General features: G+C 34.3%; 1 protein-coding gene, 1 long non-coding RNA gene and 1 pseudogene across 2 annotated transcripts; all 3 read left to right on the top strand.

The window, feature by feature from the left end:
* Window positions 1-3,807: 3,807 nt before the first annotated feature.
* On the top strand, window positions 3,808-4,307 carry LOC120175767. Its single transcript, XR_005521270.1, has 3 exons — window positions 3,808-3,896; window positions 4,052-4,133; window positions 4,262-4,307. It is a non-coding gene; the product is annotated as an uncharacterized LOC120175767 (long non-coding RNA).
* Window positions 4,308-4,417: 110 nt separating this feature from the next.
* On the top strand, window positions 4,418-5,006 carry LOC120175711 (transcription elongation factor SPT6 homolog). Its single transcript, XM_039182283.1, has 2 exons — window positions 4,418-4,693; window positions 4,764-5,006. The coding sequence occupies exons 1-2, from the start codon at window positions 4,418-4,420 to the stop codon at window positions 5,004-5,006; spliced, it is 519 nt and encodes a 172-aa protein (XP_039038214.1).
* A 68-nt stretch (window positions 5,007-5,074) lies between these two features.
* LOC120175712 lies at window positions 5,075-9,276 on the top strand (annotated as a pseudogene).
* The last annotated feature ends 3,934 nt before the right edge of the window (window positions 9,277-13,210 follow it).

A 13,210-nucleotide genomic window follows, 5' to 3' on the forward strand; every position in this document is an offset into this window, starting at 1 on the left:
GCTTAGGTACCAATTTCTGATTGCAAGTTTCGTGGTTTGGATGGCATATAATACTTAGGTATCGATGTTAGATGATGTGTGGGTGCTCATCATTCTCCACGCGTATTCGACTTTCGAACTCTTTTCAAAATGAGTTTCTAGTTAAACATATGTTGTTTTTAGGTTGAACTTTTAAATTGATTTTTCTTAAAATTATTTAAAATGTAAACTAATCCAAAGGTCAATGGCAACTCCAAATTTGTTTTTCTAAATTATGATCTTTTAAATTAAGTTGGATCGCTCCCCGTCTGAACAATAAAGTTTAAGGACCATTCCGACAATAGCAAGATAAAAGTTCATTTTGTTAAATGAAGAATGATAGCAGTGACGGAGATTGGGTGGTATTGGGGAGTTAAGAATGGGGGAACTGTCATGGATGGAGATAAAATCTTTCATTCTTCGTAGATCCTTATGGTGTACATGTTTTTTTGAGAGGAGGAGAAGGACAACACTTAGTTTTTTTTTTATTATTTTGACTTGTTAATTTAGATTTCTGTTAATGACTTAACATAAATTAACGGTCGGGGAATCAAATCGAATTGATAATATAAGAGATTAAAATCAATTTTTTTGAATCGTTGATCAAAATTGGACGAACCAAAAATATAAGTGATCATCAGTCTAATTTATCCAAAAGTAATCAAAGAACTTTAGGTTTGTTGCACAAGAAAGACAAGAGTATGTGAATGTCCCTTATTATCATAAAAAGCACAAACTATAATTTATCAAAATGCCTCCAGTGGTATAAATGTTAATTTTTCCATTTATTTTAAATCTCAATTTATTATTTTTGTTAGTGAATTCATGTTTTATCATCATGTTTATAATGTTATTTTATTAACATTAATATAAAAATTATACGATTGAATCAAATCATGTTGCATTTAACATAGAAATATAAAAACAATAAAAGTATTAAAAATTTACATAAAATCATAAAATTATCTGATTTAAAAAACATTTTTATGATTTTATAGATATTAATTTTTAAAAGTAATTAATTATAATTATAATTTTGAAAGAAAATATAGTTCAAAACATGAAGTCTGAAGATTAGAAATATTTCAAAATATATATATTTAAAATTTTATGAGTTTTCTAATATTATACAATTTAAGAAACTTTGAACTTTTATTAAATATGATGTCTTATTAATCCACATTGCTTTTTCTTTAAACTTTATCGATAACAATATTTAAAGAGAATGGTGGATATAATAAATTATGTATTTGGTCACTCAATCATTTGTGTGATTTGTTTTGATCACTTATTTATTTTTTAAAATCATATTTAACATCATGTTTCGGATTCATTTTAGTCGCTAGTAATTAAAAAATAAATGTGTTTGGGCTGTTACCATAAGATAATGTTACGTCATCAATAAAAAGACAAAAATATACATAAATAATTTTATTAATTTTTTAACGATAAATGACTAAAATGAAACTAAAATATAAAGTTAAACATGATTTTAAAAAAATAATTAAATAACCAAAACAGAACCTCGTAAATAATTAGATGACTTAATACAAAATTTATCCTAGATATAATAATAGCAGAAGAGTAAACTCAGAAAAATAGTACAAAAACGGAAAGCTAAAGTAGAGGCAGAAATCAGCTAATAAGGCAAATAAAACACGTTGCACACAAAACTAGCATGGGAATGTCATTTTCGTAAATAATTGCCAAAAGCTACCATTTGTACGTCCATCACAGTTCAGTAAAGATTGAAGCTTTTTTTTTCAACATTTAAGATTGAAAATGAAGAGAAAGGAGTTAACTACAAACTATGAAGAAGGTTCATAACTAGAATGGTTTTTTTTTTTGTTTTTGAGTTATTAGTTTTCTGGTAAGTTGTTTAACTTGATTTTGGTTACTAGGAGGGGAAGAAATCATGGAAGCATTTGATGATGAAGAAGACAGTGGTAATGGTAAAAGACTCCTTTTTTCTGAACGTGAATGATGCTAAAGATGCCTCATTTCTGTCGTTTTTCAATGTTAATGAAAGCCTTTTTTACAGTTGTTTTCGGCTACTCCATCTGGGTTTTTTCTTCTCCATCTGTTTCCATTGTTTGTCGGACGTAGCTTGACTTCCTTTTTCTGGAAAAAAAAGAAAAGAAAAAAGATAAATAAAATGTTTGTCTTCTAAAGGACACATGTAAGGGTATGTTTGTTTTCCGTAATTGGAATTACGGAATTAGTTTTCCTTGAATTCCCAATTACGGAATTAGTTTTCCTTGAATTCACGTGTTTGTTTCACGTAATTCGTTTTCCGGAAAATGTTTTCCCGTGTTTGTTTAACGTAATTCATTTTCCGGAAAACGTTTTCCCGTGTTTGTTTCACGTAATTCGTTTTCCGGAATGTAATTCATTTTCCTAGTAACAGAATTTCCTTTGTGTTTTCTGTAAAATGACTTACGGATTCATTTTTCGTAAGTCATTTTTCGTAAGTCATTTTCCGAACTTTTCACTTCAAAGCAAAAATACTCAAAATAATTTTATTTTATGAATTTAATATTAATAAAATATTTTAATATCATTTTCATCAAAATATTAATTATTAAAATATTTAAAATATATTTATTAATATTTATAATAATAATATAATATTATATTTTTAATATTATATAAAATAATCAATTATATTATAATAATATAAGATATTATATTTTTATTTTAATAATATATAATAAATTTTTTATATATATTTAATAATGAATAATATTATTTTATATATTTCAATAATATTTTAGTAAAGATATTAAAATATACTAATTAATATTTTTAAAATATAATATAATACTATTACTTTAATAAATAATTAATATAATTTATAAAATTTTATTTCACTAAAATATACCGAAAAAATGTTTAAATAACATCTTCCAAACATCATAAAACGTTTTCCAGATGTTTTCCAGAAATGTAATTCATTTTCCAGAAATGTAATTAATTTTACAGAAATGTAATTCATTTTCCAGAATTCAAATTCCAGTAATTCATTTTCCAGTAATTCAAATTCCAGTAATTCAAATTCCAGTAATTCATTTTCTGGAAAACCAATTACAGCTAAACAAACAGACCCTAAGTTTTATTTTTCTGTTCTGTTTATCGATACCTTATTCTGATGATAAAAGTAAATGTTGTTATTTTAAATGATCTTAATTTTAGAAATTTGTTCTTTTTAAGGGAATGATTGTTAATGGTGTGATAAAAATATGTTCAATGTTGATCAAACATGAGATATTTGTATTTCTAACTATTATATTTTTATTAAGATCTAATACAAATAATTTTAATTTCCTATTTTTTTTCATCTGCTTACTGAGCTAAACTGTAGTATTCCAAAACAATAGGTACATAATTCGCCTCTTGTATATATAATCTTATTTTGTTATTATTCGGCTCACCAATTCATAACAAATGTTATAGGGGAAAAATTAACCATGAATGATGTTCACACCTAAGAGTAACATGTGTTTTTAACGTCTGTATTATCAAATTCAAATCATCTTTTTAACTTAATATGATTATTGTTTGGTTTCAACTTCATGCCGGAATCTGTGTTTCTCGCGATGAGTAGATCATTTGGACCAGTTTGAAACTGATGGGTTTATTGTACTGGATGATGAAGATGAAGATGAAGATGACGGAGTTTTGAAGGGCAAGAAGACGAAAACGAAAAAGAGGAAAAGGTAAACCTTATGTCCTAATCTGTAGTGTTGAATTTATTTTAATCTCATGACTGTTTCCATTTTTAATTCTCCAGGAGATCAGTGAAGAATCTCGTTCTTAATGATGATGGTATTGAATTGCTTCACGAAAACAGAATTTCAGGCATTTATCAATCTTCTAAAGTAAGCATCGAACTCCATCCCTAAAAATTTATTGCCTTGATAGCATTTATATTACTATTCATGGTTAAGATAGTTCTATCATTCTGTTTCTTTGCTCGGATGAAATTTCCTACTCGAATTTCCCTTACGATTTGGCTGGATGAAATTTTACTCAGGAAACTGAAAGGCTTAAGCGGCTCAAAAAGGCTGGAAAAGGCACTGAGGTGGTTGATCTGTCTGGTTTTTCTGATGATGAGGGTAATTTCCTATTCGATGCTCGCATCTTATTGTCGATATTTGCTCGGATGTTTCAACTTGCCTCTGCATTCCCTACCAAGAAAGAAAGAAAGGAATAAATTGTTTTCTAATGCAGTTGAATATTGTAGGTCTGCTATTTGATGATTTATGCGGAGAAGAGGGAGCTTCATTTGGAGGGGGTCATCTACAAGGTACAAATTACTCATTGTAAAATCACTTTTTTATGAAGCTTTGACAAACATTAAGTATATGAAATATTAGTTGATTATTAAATATCTTGCCTTATGTTATCTGTGATTCATGCAAACTATCTCCATAGGTGGTTCAAGATCAACCAAAAGAAGTCGAAGCAAGTTGTAACCAATTGTTCAACTGGTTTAGACAACGAGGTTCATATGAAGGATGGTGCCTATCAGACCCAGAATCATCTGAAGCAAGTTCAAGCTTCAAAAGTGAACCTGGATGATTCTACTGCGTTTGAACCTTTTTTTCTAGCCAACAAGTATACAATTGAGAGGGATGATCATGTTGGGGAGACAGACATACCAGAGAGGATGCAGGTATATTTCGTTGCATTTGATCCCTCAGGACACAAGGGCTTGTAATAATTTCTCGATTTCTTTTCCGTAGATGATTGAAGAAATCACGGGGCCTCCTCCGCTTGATGCAAGGAGCATAGAAGAGGAAGCTTCTTGGATACTTAATCAAATTGTAATGAATTCATATATTTTATTTTGCAACAAAAGAACTGCAGAAAGATATGAAGAAGTATCTATTCTTCTCAACAAAATTAAGAAGGAAAATGTTATGAAGTTCTTGGAATTGCATCATGTGAAGAAGTTTGATGTGAGTAGCAATAGCTTTAGATACTAACTTTTCCTCTTAAGTTTGAAATTAAAATGCAATCGTTCATGCATCTTTTCTCTCTATGCTAGGTTCCATTTACTGCCATGTATCGGAAGGAGCAATGTCTGAGTCTGCTGGATGATTTAGTGCAAAATGAGGCTGAGAACGAAGATGATGATGCTTTTGTACAAGTAGGCAAATTAAAGTGGCATAAGGTAGTGTTTTGTTAAATGTATTCTTACAAGTTACTTCCCTAGAGTCAAGAATGGCATAGATGCCATAATCACTGGTTTCCATACCGTGATGGTGAACTAAAAGAGTGACTTCCCAGAATAAAGTTTCATTTCTTACATTATTTGCAGGTACTTTGGGTTATAAAAGAATTAGACAAGATGTGGTTGCTTCTTCAGAACCGTAAGAGTGTTCTTCAGATCCACCAAAGGAGAATCCATGATGAAGAATGTCTGAAGATTGATAATAGTGAAAGATTTGCTTTGAATAAGCAGTTATTTGAATCAATCTCAAAGTCTCTTAATGAAGCTGAAACAAAGGAAGAGTTCGATGATGTCGATGCAAAGTTCACCTTGCATTTTCTTTCTGCTGTAGAGAAGACGGGTGGAAAATTTAAGAGGCCGATTAGGAAATCACATTATGGTAACTGCATGAAGGCTGGCCTGTGGAAGCTAGCCAGCTAGTTCTGGTATGCCTCCGAGCAGCTCAGTTTGCAAATTTCTTTAAAGAAAATGGTAAGTACCCTGTTTTATTTTTGTGGGGTGCTTGTGTAATTATATTCAAGTAAGCATACGCGCAAATACTTCCCTGCTTAAGGGCTTGATTTTTTTTCCATGTATACCCTTGAGCAAGTTAGTTTGCAAATCTACGTCGCTCTGACTTTTTATTTTTCTTAAGTATCCAAGTCTAACCCACATCCTAATGTGAATATAGAGATATGATTCTCCAAGGATCTTTTAATACATGGAAAAACTTAGAAAAAAAAATGAACATATTTGTGAGGAACACGGTCCCATATCTGAGAATTACACTAGAGTCTGAGTAAGATAGTTGCAAATCGCTTAAGAAAAAAAAAATCTGGGTGCACTCTAGTAGACTTGTTTCTGAAGATGCATGTGCGAATATGTATTTATTGATGTAAATATTCCTCGAGGATCGAGTAGGGGTCTAAACATTTTCATCACACAACTATAGGACATGGAGTTTCGAGATTATCCAGATGAATCACCTGAGGAGATAGCATTAAGTTTTACATGTGTTATGTTTGAAACTCCAGAACTAGTGCTTAAAGGTTCCAGGCACATGGTAACTTTCAATATTCATGTATAACATTGCTCTTTTTCAGGGGTGTTAATTCTCTATGTTTCTTTTAACTCACTGTTTTTTAAGGCTGCGTTGGAGTTGAGTTGTGAACCATATATCAAGAAACATATTCGTAGCTTTTTCAGAGACAAATCTGTAGTCTCCACAAACCCTACTCCTCAAGGAAATGTAGCAATAGATTGCTTTCATCAATTTTCGAGCATCAAGTGGATACACAACAAGCCACTTTCCGAATTCAATGATGGTCAATGGCTTCTTATTCAAAAGGCTGAAGAAGAGGAGCTCCTTCAAGTTTCTATAAAGTTGCCAGATAGTATGCTGAATAAATTGATCACCGACTTTAATGATGTCTACTTAATCGATGGACCTGCAAGACCTGCCCAGCTTTGGAAAGAACAGCACAAGTTAATTCTACATGATGCTTTCTTCAACTTTCTACTTCATTCTATGGAGAAGGAAGCTCGGAACCTTTTGACCACCAGAGCAAAACACTGGTTGCTTATGGAATGCGGGAAGGAATTATGGAAGATGGTTTCTGTTGGTCCTTATTCATGTAATGTAAACATTCACAGGTCAGTGGAAAAAACTGCACCGAAAGTAATGGCTTGCTGTTGGGGGTTTGGGAAGCCTGCTACAACTTTTGTGATGTTGGATTCATCCGGAGAATTATTGGATATGTTGGAAGCCAGGTCCTTCTCCTTACGGCCACAAACAATTGATGACCAGCAGCGCAAGAAATATGATTGGGAACGTGTCCTTAAGTTCATGAAAACTCACCAGCCACTTGTCATTGTTATTGGTGCAGCTAGTGCATCTTGTGTGCGATTGAAAGATGATGTGAAAGAGGGATGTATATACACTCGCCACAATATATCAAATTTCAGATTTAGATCCTTGTCTTCCATTTGAAAAATTGTCTTTTACTTTAATCAAATTTGTTATATCCTTTTTGTGAAAATTAAACAAATTTTATCTGCACACACATATATCTTTAGTGAAAGAACAAATTTTGTTTAACAACTTGTCTGAAGTCTCTTGATCTATAACAAATGATTGGCGCATTTCTTTTAAATCTGAAGCCATTGCAATAGGAAACTTGTTAACACTTATTTTTTTAGAGTAAGCATAACTTGTAACGTGTATCTCAAGTTTATATGAAAGCTTGCATGTTATGCTGTTATGAATGAACTTGAGGATCACATCGTAGGAGCCAGGAGTGAAATATTTCATAGATGCAGGATTAACATTTATTGCATTTGTCATCAAAATATTACCGGCGTCATTTCTTTGTCCTCAACCAGATCATTTCTAAATTGGAGGAAAGTCATAGAGACCTTGGTCAAGCTACGAATGAAATTAGTGTTGTTTTTGGTGATGAATCTTTGCCTCAGCTTTATGAGCAGTCTCCAATTTCAGCAGATCAGTTTCCAGAACAGCCAGGTGATTACATTTGTTTCTTCATGTTTTTAATAATTTAATTGCTTATATATATTTCTTCACTAATCCTCTCTTCTGTTTTGGGCTGAATTTTTTTAGGCATTGTCAAGCGAGCCATTGCTCTTGGTCGTTACCTCCAAAATCCTATGGCTATGGTTGCCACGCTTTGTGGAGCTAATAGAGAGATAGTGTCATGGAAGCTTAGCTCTTTAGATGAATTTTTAACACCAGATGAGAAGTATGAAATGATTGAACAGGTGATGGTTGATGTGACAAATCAGGTCGGTGTTGACATAAATTTTGCGTTGAGGCATGATTGGTATTTTCCTTTGCTTCAGTTTGTTTCTGGACTTGGACCACGAAAAGCTTCCATCTTACAAAGGGAAGTTGTTCAGTATCAAGCAGTTAATAATAGAAAGGAATTGGCTAGTTTGGGACTCAAGGCAGAAAAGGTTTTCCATAATGCAGTTGGTTTCTTGTGTGTCCGTGGCAGTTGGCTGCCATGTACCAGCTTAGATGGGACAAGAATTCACCCCGAGTCATATAATCTTGCAGAGAGACTAGCTAAGTCTGCATGTAATAATATTACAAAGGAACCTATTGAGTATGTTAAGAAGGAACCACAGGTGCTGAGTATGTTTGATGTTAATAATTTTTCAGATAATTATGAAAACGAGAATAGTGAAAATAGAAGAGAGACCTTTTATCATATTAAGGTGGAATTGCTCCACGGATTTCGGGACCCTCGCAAGCCTTATAAAGCACCATCCCTTGATGAAGAATTCAATATGATATGTGGAAAAAATGGGACTGCTGTTGCTGAAGGAAGATTTGTTCAAGCCATTGTCCGGCATGTTGGACCACTACAAGTTTTTTGTGTGCTTGATTCTGGCTTGACGGGGATAATAATGAAGGAATAAATTGCGGATGAGAGTGGCGATTGTTCTTTGCAAAATAAGCTGCATGAGGAGGACAATGTATTGTGTAAGATCAAGCAGATTGACAAGATGAAATGCCAGGCAATTCTGACTTGCAGAGAAGGTGAAATGAAGAGGACCAGATATGAAGCTATCAATGAAATTGATCCTTTCTATCATGAAGGTGGGAAAGTTTCCTTAAACCAGCGGCAGAAAAGTTGTGTTGAGGAGAAGCTCGGAAAAAGGCGTTTCATATCACGAACAATTACTCATCCTTGCTTTAGGAACATGACAATGGATGAAGCAATGGAGGTATGCTCTATAAAGCCAAGTCTTTTCTTGTTAATGTTATTTTTGAACAATTGAAGTGGCTCATAAAGTACATGTTTTTTGTCTTTCCATGAACAGTTTCTATCAGATAAGGCTGCTGGTGAAAGTATGTTTCGTCCGAGTTCAAGAGGCACATCCTTTCTGACTCTAACTTTAAAAGTCTTTAATGAACTTTATGTTAACAAAGACATTGCTGAAAGTGGAAAAGACCACAATGATATCATTAGCTTGCTCCAACTTGGAAAACCATTGAAGATTGGGGATAAAGCTTTTGATAATTTAGACGAGGTTGGTAACTTGTTTACTATTGACGAATGATTTTAAAGTTCCCTTTTTCTTTTCTTGAAATAATATATGTTGTGCATATTTACACCGGGGTTCTATTTTGACAAGAACATTTAATATCATAACGTTTACATTCATATATTAAGAGCCTTTGTGTCAAAAACAGGTTATGGATCGTTATGTTGTCCCATTGGTAAAGCACTTGAAAGAAATGCTAGGTTTCCAGAAATTAAAGAGCGGTTCGAAGGTTGAGGTTGATAAGCCTTGAGAGTTGAGAAAGCAGAATACCCTTTGAGGATTGTTTATTGTTTCGGGGTTTCTTTTGAGCATCCAGGCACTTTCATTCTGTCATATATAAGAAGTATAAACCTACACCATGAGTATATTGGATTGCTTCCAAATGGATTCAGATTCAGGAAACGAACATTTGAGAAGATTGAACATCTTGTGGGATATTTTCAGAAAAACATTGATGCTTTGCAGCAGAAGTCAACTGCACTTGAAAGTCGGTAAACCGGGAATTCTTCAGGACCATGCACCGGTGATGGTAGACAAGGCCAGTTCAATTATAGATTTTTCAGAGCTGTTTCAAAAGGTAAAGTGAATAAACTGAAAAGGAAACCCTCTCTTCCAAGGGATAAGCTGACCTGCAGAATCATGCGTCACTTTTTCCCTGTTCCATATTCTGTCTGATATTGAGAATTCTGATGAAAACAACAGTAATTTGCATTAAGAGAAAAAATTTTAGAACCTTTATTAGTACAAGTTGTATTAAGAAGTGTACGGTATGTTACTTGGATTTGGGTGGGCAGATGTGGGTATATTCAGTTTTTCCATGATTTTGGATGGTCATCTCTCTATACCCTCCCTTGTCTGGTTATGTGTCGGACTATGGTACTTAAAGAAAAATAGGGTGCCGGAGCAACATAGGTTATACTCATGTTGACGAGAACAGTTCAGGATTCCAAATAAGTGATGATTAAAACATAGGATTAGCAGATGTCATCATGATATAAAAATAATTTCATGTCATTAACGTATGGTGTTGAATTTTGTTTGTTTTCATTGTATGTTCTGTGTCCATTGACAGAAAGGAATCATAGAGATGGCAAGGGAGAAGAAGATGCAGGGAAAAAGCATCCAAGTGGAATTTGTTGGAAAGTCAGCAATGGGTGGCCACCGAAAGTGGCAAGTTAGGCACCGAATGGTGTATTTAATTTTTTGTTGAAAAAATGTTAAATGGCATAAGTGCATTTTAGTCATTACACTTTAGGGTATTTGCAAGATTAGTCCTTAAGCTTCAACTATAAAATACTCTAACCCATTTAGCTTTAAAATTATCTCAAAAATTATTTCTTTCTCCTAATACTAGAGAGCTTTCTTGTGAGTAGTGAGTGTTTTGCAAACACCTGTAAATTTTCTCTTAGTAAAAGATCTGTAGCAGTCCGGAGACGTAGGCACAATTGGCTGAACTCCGTTATCAATTTTTCGGGTATTATTTTTTCATTTTTATTTTGCATTCTTACTAATCTGGTTATAGGGAAATTATTTGTTACTCGTTTATTTCCCAACAACTGGTATCATAGCTTTTGGTTGTGAATTTTGTCATTTTTTTGCGAGGTTACTATTTATTATCAGTCACATGAATAGTGAATTTCATGAATAGTAAAATTTTGTTGGCGATACGAATTTATCGACAGAGGTGTTTTAATACACGGTGGTTTGCAAGAATTGTCAGAAACGATCCAAACGAAGCCATATTCGAGTGGTAGCGATGACTGCAGACGAATGGAAGGTGAAAATTGAAAAGTTCGATGATGCAGACTTTGGCTTTTGGAAGATACAAATTGAAGATTTTTTGTACCAGAAAAATCTATATCAACCCCTCTCAAGAAAGCAACCAGAGGGCATGGAGAATGAAGAATGAAGAATGAAGAATGGGCTCTTCTCGACAGACAAGCCCTCAGAGTTATCCGACTGACGTTGTCCCGAAATGTTGCTTTCAACATAGCAAAGGAAAAGACCACGGCAGATCTTATGGCGACTCTCTCCAGTATGTATGAGAAGCCATCGGCCTCAAACAAAGTTCATTTGATGAGACGATTATTCAATTTGCGGATGGCGGAAAGGGCATTGGTGGCACAACACCTAAATGAACTCAACACAATCACAACCCAGTTGAGTTCAGTGGAAATTGAATTCGATGATAAAGTTCGAGTTTTAATTCTCTTATCATCTCTACCAGACAGTTGGAATGATACTGTTACAGCAGTCAGCAACTCGTCAGGAAACATCAAATTAAAATTCGATGATGTTCGGGATCTGGTATTGAGTGAAGAAATTCAACGAAGAGAATCGGGTGAAGCATCAACCTCCTCAGCTTTGCACACGGAGTCTAGATGGAGAACTTCAGAAAGAAATTTAAATTGTGGCTGATCAAAATCTAGACGGGGAAAATCCAGAACGAGGAAGAAAGATTTTACCTGTTATAATTGTGGCAAGAAAGGTCACTTTAAAAGAGATTGCCGAGCAATGAAGAAAGATACCAGCGCACAGGATTCTGCCAACATGGCAGAGGAGACAGGTGATGCCATGATTCTAAGCGTCAACAGTTCGATTGAATCATGGATCTTGGATTCAGGGGCATCTTTCCACTCCACCCCATGCCAAGAAATCATGGAGAACTATGTCAGTGGTGATTTTGGAAAGGTTCATCTAGCTGATGATGAAACCTTGAAGATCGTCGGAAAAGGAGACATCCGATTAAAGTTGCCAAACCATACCACCTGGACACTGAAGGGAGTGAGACATATTCATGGCCTCAAAAGAAATTTGATTTCTGTATGACAGCTTGATGGAGAAGGATATAGCACAACATTTTCAGGCTGTGAATGAAATATTACCAAATGAGCACTCGTCATTGCTCGTGGTAAGAAGACTGATACTCTCTATGTAACATCAAATTTAGAGAATATCATTGCTGCAGCAGATGCTGATGGAAAATCAAACCTATGGAACCAAAGGCTTGGCCATATGAGCGAGAAAGGGATGAAGACACTTTTGTCAAAAGGGAAACTGCCGGATCTAAAGAGTGTAGATGTCGGACTATGCAAGGATTGCATCTTTGGCAAATAAAAGAAAGTCAGCTTTGCAAAGATTGGTAAGACACCTAAGGCTGAAAAGTTAGAGTTGGTTCATACTGATGTATGGGGACCATCTCTGATTCCATCTCTTACAGGCTCATTATATTATGTCACCTTCATCGATGATTCTACAAGGAAGGTGTGGGTTTTTTTTTCTGAAGAAGAAATCAGAAGTCTTTGATACCTTCAGAAAATGGAAGGCCATGGTGGAAAATGAGACTGGTCTGAAAGTCAAGTGGTTGAGGTCTGATAATGGAGGAGAGTACAGAAATCGTAGATTCAGAGATTTCTACGCAAACAATGGGATCAAAATGGAGACAACAGTTCCCATGACACCGCAGCAGAATGGCATAGCAGAGTGCATGAATAGAACTCTGAATGAACGTGCCAGAAGCATGAGGATACATGCCGGATTACCCAAATTTCTATGGGCTGAATCTATCAACAATGCAGCTTACCTGATCAACTGTGAGCCTTCAGTTCTTTTGGATGACAGAATACCAGAGGAAGTTTGGAGCAAGAAAGAAATAAACATTTCACACTTAAGAGTGTTTGGTTGTATTTCTTATGTACACATAGATTCTGCTGAAAGAAGTAAACTTGATGTCAAGTCCAACAAATGTGTCTTTGTTGGTTATGGTGGTAATGAGTTCGGTTATCGATTTTGGGACTACGAAAATCGAAAGATCATTAGAAGCAGAGATGTCATTTTCAATGAGAATGTGACGTACAAAGAGAGGTCAACTGTAGAATCAAGTAGCTCCAATAACGAAGCTGAAATAAA

Source organism: Hibiscus syriacus, unplaced genomic scaffold, assembly GCF_006381635.1.
Source record: "Hibiscus syriacus cultivar Baekdansim isolate YM2019G1 unplaced genomic scaffold, ASM638163v2 tig00112215_pilon, whole genome shotgun sequence".
Classification (NCBI taxonomy): Eukaryota; Viridiplantae; Streptophyta; class Magnoliopsida; order Malvales; family Malvaceae; genus Hibiscus; species Hibiscus syriacus.